Here is a 9,379-nt window from a genome sequence, read left to right on the forward strand (position 1 = left end):
AGACAGCCCGCCTGAGACTGACTGTCCTGCCGCTGTTTAGAGTATTGCTTGAAGCTGAATGTTATAATACTCTCTCGGCGTTCCGGCCACCGGTTGTGCACCTCAGTAGAATGTTGCCTCGGTCTTACAGCACGACTCCTACTGGTATTCTCCTATCGCTTTGATCTCGTTTCTCACTCAGCACAATCTATCTCGCTTCTGGTCCCTCCTTGGGCACCGCCGCTATCCTGAGCAGGCGCGGTCCCGTTACGTTCGTTCAAGTTGCCAAGCCTCTGTCAGGATCCCACCCCTGACAGAGACCCCACTGCATCGTCCCCCACAACACCCTCTGCCACAAGGTGTTGCCTGGTTCCAACCCAGTCAGCTTCTAATCTAACTTCCTGCCTGACCCCCAGTTTACCCACTATGGTGGGGAGTGGCCTAGTGAATAGAACCCTTAGCTCCCCCCGGAGGCCCGGCTGTGAAATGTATTGGTGTCTGTGATACCTGGTCAGATGAACTCCTTCAGTGCCATCAGACGTACCATAGCTCCCCATAGTGGCGGAGCCACAGTACTGCAACGACCAGGGCTCTGGGGCGCTGCACTATAATCTTCAATGCTGAGCGATACAGCTTGCTGTAGGACTGTACCATATTTCAAGGGCAGCACTTCCCCTCCATAAAGGTTTGGGCAATTTCCATGACATCAGGTCTAGTAATGTTCCTTTGTTTTCCCGTTTTATTTTATGTGATAGCATATACTGTATTTTGTCACTTTTTGTTACATCTTTTCATAAACACAGCCAGGTCCCAGTCCTGCTCTACCGTTATCTATTTTTACATCTGCTGACACATAGTGAGGTGAACTACAAGAGTTGAACAAAGGACCATGTAGGTCAAAAACACGTTGCCTGCAGGCTTGTATGTGCTACCCTCCTTACATTTTTTTGTCTACTGCTTGTATCAACCATAATTGCTTTTAATTTGAACTGAATAAAGAAGCTTTTATGAAGAAGAGAGTTCCAGCTTTTTCTCTTGGATTGTCGTTTGTTAGAGTACTTTTGCCGAGCACTGATAGTTGAGCTGATTGCTCTTACCTCCTGCATTTTTAAGAGTTAGGTACCATCCCGATTAACCCCTTTTACCCAAAAGAGTGGTTTGCACGTTAATGACCGGGCCAATTTTTACAATTTTGACCACTGTCCTTTTATGAGGTTATAACTCTGGAATGCTTCAACGGATCCTGATGATTCTGACATTGTTTTCTCGAGACATATTGTACTTCATGATAATGGTAACATTTATTTGATATTACCTGTGTTTACTTGTGAAAAAAATGGAAATTTGGAGAAAATTTAGAAAATTTAGAAATTTTCCAACTTTGAATTTTTATGCCCTTAAATTACAGAGATATGTCACACAAAATACTTAATAAGTAACATTTCCCACATGTCTACTTTACATCAGCACAATTTTGGAACCAAAATGTTTTTTGGTTAGGGAGTTATCGAGTTATAAGTGTTAGAAGTTGACCAGCAATTTCTCATTTTTACAACACCATTTTTTTTAGGGACCACATCACATTTGAAGTCACTTTGAGGGATCTATATAACAGAAAATACCCAAGTGTGACACCATTCTAAAATCTGCACATCTCAAGGTACTCAAAAACACATTCAAGAAGTTTATTAACCCTTCAGGTGTTTCACAGGAATTTTTGGAATGTTTAAAAAAAAATGAACATTTCACTTTTTTTCACAAAAAATGTACTTCAGCTCCAATTTGTTTTATTTTACCAAGGGTAACAGGAGAAATTGGACCCAAAAGTTGTTGTACAATTTGTCCTGAGTACGCTGATACCCCATATGTGGGGGGGAACCACCGTTTGGGCGCATGGCAGAGCTCAGAAGGGAAGGCGCGCTGTTTGGAATGCAGACTTAGATGGATTGGTCTGCAGGCGTCACTTTGCATTTACAGAGCCCCTGATGTACCTAAACAGTAGAAACCCCCCACAAGTGACCCCATATTGGATACTAGACCCCCAAGGAACTTATCTAGATCTGTTGTGAGAACTTTGCAACCCAAGTGTTTCACTACAGTTTATAACGCAGAGCCGTGAAAATAAAAATTATTTTTTTCCACAAAAATTATTTTTAGCTCCCAGTTTTGTTTTTTCCCAAGGATAACAGGAGAAATTGGACCCCAAAAGTTGTTGTCCATTTTGTCCTGAGCATGCTGACACCCCATATTTGGGGGTAAACCACTGTTTGGGGCATTGGAGAGAGCTCGGAAGGGAAGGAGCACTGTTTTACTTTTTAAACGCAGAATTGGCTGGAATTGAGATCGGACACCATGTCACGTTTAGAGAGCCCCTGATGTGCCTAAACAGTGGAAACCCCCCAATTCTAACTGAAACCCTAACACAAACACACCCCTAACCCTAATACCAATCATAACCCTAACCACACCCCTAACCCTAATACCAACTATAAATGTATTCCAAACCCTAACTTTAGCCCCAACCCTAACCCTAACTTTAGCCCCAACCCTAACCCTAACCGCAACCCTAACTTTAGCCCCAACCCTAACTTTAGCACCAACCCTAACCCTAACTTTAGCCCCAACCCTAACCCTAACTTTAGCCCCAACCCAAACACTAACTTTAGCCCCAACCCTAACCCTAACCCTAACTTTAGCCCCAACCCTAACCCTAACTTTAGCCCCAACCCTAACCCTAATGGGAATATGGAAATAAATAAATTGTTTAAAATGTTATTATTTTTCCCTAACTAAGGTGGTGATGAAGGGGGGTTTGATTTACTTTTATAGCATTTTTTTGGTGGATTTTTATGATTGGCAGCCGTCACACACTAAAAGACGCTTTTTATTGCAAAAAATAGTTTTTGTGTCTCCACATTTTGAGAGCTATAATTTTTCCATATTTTCATTCACATAGTCATTTGAGGTCTTGTTTTTTGCGGGACGAGTTGACGTTTTTATTGGTACCATTTTCGGGCATGTGACATTTTTTGATCGCTTTTTATTCCAATTTTTCTGAGGTAGAATGAACAAAAACCAGCTATTCATGAATTACTTTTGGGGGGGACGGCGCTTATACCGTTCCACGTTTGGTAAAATTGATAAAGCAGTTTTATTCTCCGGGTCAGTACGATTACAGCGATACCTCATTTATATCATTTTTTTATGTTTTGGCGCATTTATATGATAAAAACTATTTTATATGTAAAATAATTATTTTTGCATCGCTTTTTTCTAAGGACTATATCTTTTTTATTTTTTTCGTTGATGATGCTGTATGGCAGCTCGTTTTTTGCCGGACAAGATTACGTTTTCATCGGTACCATGGTTATTTATATCCTTCTTTTTGATCATGTGTTTCTCCACTTTTTGTTTGGCGGTATGATAATAAAGCGTTGTTTTGTTGCCTGTTTTTTTTTTTTTTACGGTGTTCACTGAAGGGGTTAACTAGGGGGACAGTTTTGTACGTGTGTCTTTACGGACACGGTGATGCTAAATATGTGTACTTTTATTGCTTTATTTTATTCAGATAGAGAAATGTATTTATTGGAACAACATATTTTTTTTTCTTTACTTAGGAATTTTTTTTTTTTTACTTTGTCCCAGGGGGGAACATGACTATATAGGGTCAGATCGCTGATCTGATACTTTGCTGTGCACTGTGTCAGATCAATGATCGCACAGGCACAGCAGGGAGGCACATAGTGCCGGATGTCAGCTGCGATAGTCAGCTGACACCCGGCCCCGATCGGCCGCGCTCCCCCCATGAGCGCGTCAGATCGGTGATGACGTACTATCCCGTCTGTGGTCATACGGGCCCATACCACCTCGACGGGATAGTACGTCCGATGTCAGAAAGGAGTTAAGACACACCTTGTCGTGGTGGTATAACTTTCACTGTCACTAACTATATCTTTTTTATTTTTTTCGTTGATGATGCTGTATGGCAGCTCGTTTTTTGCCGGACAAGATTACGTTTTCATCGGTACCATGGTTATTTATATCCTTCTTTTTGATCATGTGTTACTCCACTTTTTGTTTGGCGGTATGATAATAAAGCGTTGTTTTGTTGCCTGTTTTTTTTTGTTTTTTTTTTACGGTGTTCACTGAAGGGGTTAACTAGGGGGACAGTTTTGTACGTGTGTCTTTACGGACGCGGTGATGCTAAATATGTGTACTTTTATTGCTTTATTTTATTCAGATAGAGAAATGTATTTATTGGAACAACATATTTTTTTTTTCTGTACTTAGGAATTTTTTTTTTTACACATGTATTTTTTTTTTTTTACTTTGTCCCAGGGGGGAACATGACTATATAGGGTCAGATCGCTGATCTGATACTTTGCTGTGCACTGTGTCAGATCAATGATCGCACAGGCACAGCAGGGAGGCACATAGTGCCGGATGTCAGCTGCGATAGTCAGCTGACACCCGGCCCCGATCGGCCACGCTCCCCCCATGAGCGCGTCAGATCGGTGATGACGTACTATCCCGTCGGTGGTCATACGGGCCCATACCACCTCGACGGGATAGTACGTCCGATGTCAGAAAGGAGTTAAGGCACACCTTGTCGTGGTGGTATAACTTTCACTTTTTTTTATCAAAACAATGTTAACAAAAGACCCTATGTTATTTAGATGTACTATTACTATTTATTTGCTTTCTGCATGGTATTTTCTCAACTTATTTTAACATAGCTCCGGTTTGCTAAATGGCCACAGTGTAAATGCACGACTATGCATTGCACATATACCAACATATGCTGTGACCCAATTTTTTGTCTTTGGTTTTGTATATTTTTATAAGCACTACCTACTTGTCAGATTAAATATATAAAATGTAACAGCTTTTTTCCTCTTGCTCTATAAGCCGCATCCCTGAAGGCTCGTGAGATCATATGTGTGCAAAGCAGTCATCAAAGCAAAAGGTGGCTACTTTGAAGAACCTAGAATATAAGACATAATTTCAGTTGTTTCACACTTTTTTGTTAAGTATATAATTCCACATGTGTTAATTCATAGTTTTGATGCCTTCAGTGTGAATGTACAATTTTCATAGTCATGAAAATACAGAAAAATCTTTAAATGAGAAGGTGTGTCCAAACTTTTGGTCTGTACTGTATATATATGTATATATGCTATCAGCTCATTGGGAAGTGTACAATAGCTGGACTAGTAGCGAAAGCAGCCACGGCCTTTTTCATCAATTGTCATTAAATTGTGTAATTGTTCTGACTGTTGGATGCAGTGAGGTGCTTGTTTGTTACCAGCTGGTGGAAGTGGTGGGATATCTGCTTGATCTCCTGGCTGTTACTCTGACATATATATTATTTTTAAGGACAAAAGAAAAGTATCCATAATTCAACATGTTAAACACAAGTGTTTACCTCACGAAGTGTGCATGTTGTAAAAAATATATATTACTTTGCACACTTCCTTGTTGTAATACCTTTACTAAGCCCATATACATCACCCAAATGCCACTGATGGTTACGGCCAGGAACCATCTGTTTTTTCATTACTGGATGGTTTGCGGTCACGTGAGCATTAGTAATGTGTTTGGACTAAAGTGCTTAGAAAGGATTCAGTACAGTCCTAGAAGATATTAGGGTGTTATACAGGCATCCAGGCAATTAAAGGCTATGAGCATTGCTATTCTATGGTCAAGTATATCTGTCGTAAATCAAAAATTTTTTGAAGGGGACGAATTCAAATGTCAAACAATCCACTCAGCTCTAGTAATAAATAGCAGAAAGTATACATACTGGACTCACAATAATACAGAGGTTATTAACACAGCAGCATAACTTTTACTACTGTTTAACCATATTAACAATCAATGCATTATTTGTTTTATAGTTTTTGACAACAGACAACAGCAGAAGAAAGCAAAGTTATACATCGGATGCCTCGCTATTGTACCCTTAGCCGCTGCAACCAATGTGTCAAGGTGAAACATGGCATCTGAAAGTACAATGCAGCTACAGAACTGTCTTGAGACAATGAACAAGTCATGTGAAAAGCATAACTGGCCAATCAACATAAGGATTCCCATGTATGTGTTTATGGTATGCACCATTTTGGCCACAATGGCAGGAAATCTTGCTGTGATCATTTCCATAGCTCATTTCAAACAGCTTCACACTCCAACAAATTATCTGATCCTTTCCATGGCCACTGTGGACTTTCTATTAGGCTGCCTTGTGATGCCATATAGTATGGTGAGATCAGTGGAGAACTCTTGGTATTTTGGAGACCTCTTCTGTAAAATCCATACGGGAACGGATATAATGCTAAGTACAGCTTCCATCTTCCACCTCTCGTTCATCTCCGTGGATAGATACTATGCAGTATGCGATCCACTCAGATATAAGTCAAGAATAAATCGCTTTACTGTGCTCATAATGATCATTGCCAGTTGGGTGCTACCTGGCATTTTTGCCTTTGGTATGATCTTTCTTGAGCTTAATATAAAAGGATCTGAATCATATTTCTATAATCAAGTCAGTTGTATCGGAGGCTGCTTTGTATTTTTCAGTGAAACATCAGGCATAGTGGCTTCGATGTTGTCCTTCTTTATTCCTGGATTTGTTATGATTTGTATTTATGGCAAAATATATTTAATTGCAAGAAGACAGGCACGATTAATTAAAGACACTACCAATCAGATTCAATTCCAGATTGATCTAGATGGAAAACACCAATCCCGATGTAGAGAGAGGAAAGCTGCTAAAACCCTGGGAACAATTATGGGAGTTTTCCTTATTTGCTGGTCTCCCTTCTTTTTCTCCACGGCTATTGGTCCTTTTATGAACTATAGAATTCCGTCCATTGTCATTGATGCATTTGTATGGATTGGATATTTAAATTCAACTTTCAACCCAATGGTCTATGCTTTCTTTTATTTGTGGTTCCGAAAAGCACTAAAAATGATTTTGTTTGGAAAAGTTTTTCAGTTTGAGTCTTCTAGAACTATTTTATATTATGAGTAATTCATCAAGCAAAAAGATAAACAATAATAAAAGAGTGAACACTGAAAAATAGAATGAGACTGACTATGCATGATAAATAAGTAATACTGCACTTCCAGAAGACCTTCTTTGCACTTTGGGATTCTGTATTACGAGACACATTTTTCTAAAATATACATAAGATATAATGAGATAATGACTTTCTTTGATTTATAAAGTATTTTTTTATAAAAACTTTTTATAGTTTTACATCAAATTCAGAGTTGTGGTTTACGAATAGTGATGAGCTCGGATAAGCCGTGGGACATGCAGTCGCGGCGACTCAAGCATTTTTTTCCAAGCATGCCGAAAATACTCGATTATGACTCGACACCTTATCCGAGCATGCTCGCTCATCACTATTTGTGAACTTTGAATGGTTATTCTCATGTTCTTTCTTCAGGAGAACACCACTCGTCTGCCTCCTGGTTTCCTGCTTCTTGAGGGTGAGGTGTGTTCCTAAAGTTTGACAGTTCGGACCTACAACCTAGTTGCACTGCTGGACCCAAATGTGCGACCTTCCATGCTGCAAGCAGAGGCAGCTTTGCCACTTTGGCACTGGAGAGGTACAGCGTGACTGAAGCTGGACAGATCCACTGATCCCATAAATTTCAGTGCAGTGCTTGCTAGGACAACTCTGATAAACAAGCTGCAGTCTTTAAAAAGAAAAATCCCTTAATTCTTGAGAATGGAGAGGATTTTTAATAAGAGGTAAATTGCAACGTTGCTGCTTTTTACAAGCCCTATGTAATAGTTCTCATTTAACAAGATGAAACAAGTACTTTAAAGATGTTTTGCATCATATGTAAATTGTTAATTTGCAATCAAGGAAGTGGAAATGTGCCTCAAACTCAAGCTGGCTGCACCTTGATCTTCCAAATTTTGCCTGATTGATGACCCTGGTGCATTATTTCAAGGCTTCCTCAAATCCTGCCCTTTGGGATTTCAGTCAATACAGGTTAGGTTGGTTAAGTGAACAGTCAATGTGAATTCTTAACATATGCATACAGTACATGTATAAGAGACAAGCTGTTGGAGCGCCCCCAAGGGCAGTGGGGTACTCGGTACCGGGTGCCTCGGTTCACAGGGGGATGTCACGGTGGCTGACCCGGTCCGTGGCCCTAGGGACATCCGTGGAAACAGGAAAGGTCTTTAAAGGGGAAGTGTTCGTGACACCACCTGTGGTATTCGGTCAGGGTGACCAACGCTGCTTTAAGGGGTCCACTGAGGTGATGTTATTGCAGCTAGATGGAATACCTTCCCACAGGTGAAGTGTATCCCCAGGGCTTCCCAGTGTGTAGATGGTAGATGGTGAGAGGCGCAGTGAGGAACGAGGACACAAAGTTGCAGTATATTTACCTTTACTGGTGGCTTCAGCATCCACAGTCCAGAGCACCAGACCACAGGGTAGGCAGAGTCCGGCCGGTTTGGAGGCAAGTCCAGAGTCCCCTTATCCAGTTGGAAATCAGTAGCCTTCCTCTAGCGCCATAGTGTTGTAGTCCATTACTGCTAAGCTTCTCATAAGGTTCTCACAGATGTTGTAGATGTTATGTCTCTCTCTCTGTCCCCCAGATGGATAGGACAAACCCGTATGACTGGTGGCTTGAGGCGTTTTACAGGGACTCTATCATGCCCCAGCCTCTAAGGGGTGCTACCTTGCCTCCTGGGTGTAGGGGCGGGCAGGTAATGTGAAATTAGCTCTCCTGCCAGTCTCTGGAGCAAGGCATAAAGGGTTGTTGCTCCCTTGGTGGTCTGGCTACAGGGATCCTGCGCCTCAGAAGGAGGCAGCCTGTGTAGGGCTGTTCCCCTCCTGGTATCCACTCCTTTGCCACGACTTCTTCTCACCCTTTCTGCAATACAGTTCTCCTTTAGGGTCTCCTTCTAGGAGCTGCCGCACTTAGGGCAGGCACAGCTCCGTGTCCTTCTCTATCTCTGACAGGATCCCACCCCTGTCAGGGACCAACTACCTGAGCAAAGCTCAGCAACTAACTCACTTCCTCTCCAGGCTACCAGTTTTACCTAAATGTGGAGTGTGACCTAATAAATAGGAGCAGGGCTCCCCCTGGTGGCCTGGAGTATGAAATGTGTTGCATGTTTGTGATACCTGGATGCAGTTGTCCTTCTTTGCCTCCAAACATATCACTCTCCCCTAAAGGAAAGCGACATTATTGCAATGACCAGGACCCTGGGGCGCTGCACTGTCATAACATTTCTTTAAAAAAATTTTCTCAAACATGGGTCAACACATGGGCACTGTTTTACAGTGCCCTGACGAACAACTTCATGATAGGTGTGGGGAGATGCAAGGCAGAAAAATACCTGACATGTCTATGCAAGAAATTTGGAGCCTTT

At 41.4% G+C, this 9,379-nt stretch overlaps 1 protein-coding gene across 1 annotated transcript in view; it reads left to right on the forward strand.

Moving 5' to 3' along the window:
- The window catches only part of TAAR1 (trace amine associated receptor 1), a 95,955-nt gene extending 88,880 nt beyond the window's left edge, over positions 1-7,075 (forward strand). Inside the window, exon 2 of the mRNA XM_077292822.1 lies at positions 5,877-7,075. Coding sequence (XP_077148937.1) covers positions 5,975-7,009 — 1,035 coding nt within the window. The 5' untranslated portion in view covers positions 5,877-5,974 and the 3' untranslated portion in view covers positions 7,010-7,075. The remainder of the gene's footprint in view (positions 1-5,876) is intronic.
- Positions 7,076-9,379: the final 2,304 nt, after the last annotated feature.

Source organism: Ranitomeya variabilis, chromosome 2 (genome assembly GCF_051348905.1).
Source record: "Ranitomeya variabilis isolate aRanVar5 chromosome 2, aRanVar5.hap1, whole genome shotgun sequence".
NCBI classification, from domain to species: Eukaryota; Metazoa; Chordata; class Amphibia; order Anura; family Dendrobatidae; genus Ranitomeya; species Ranitomeya variabilis.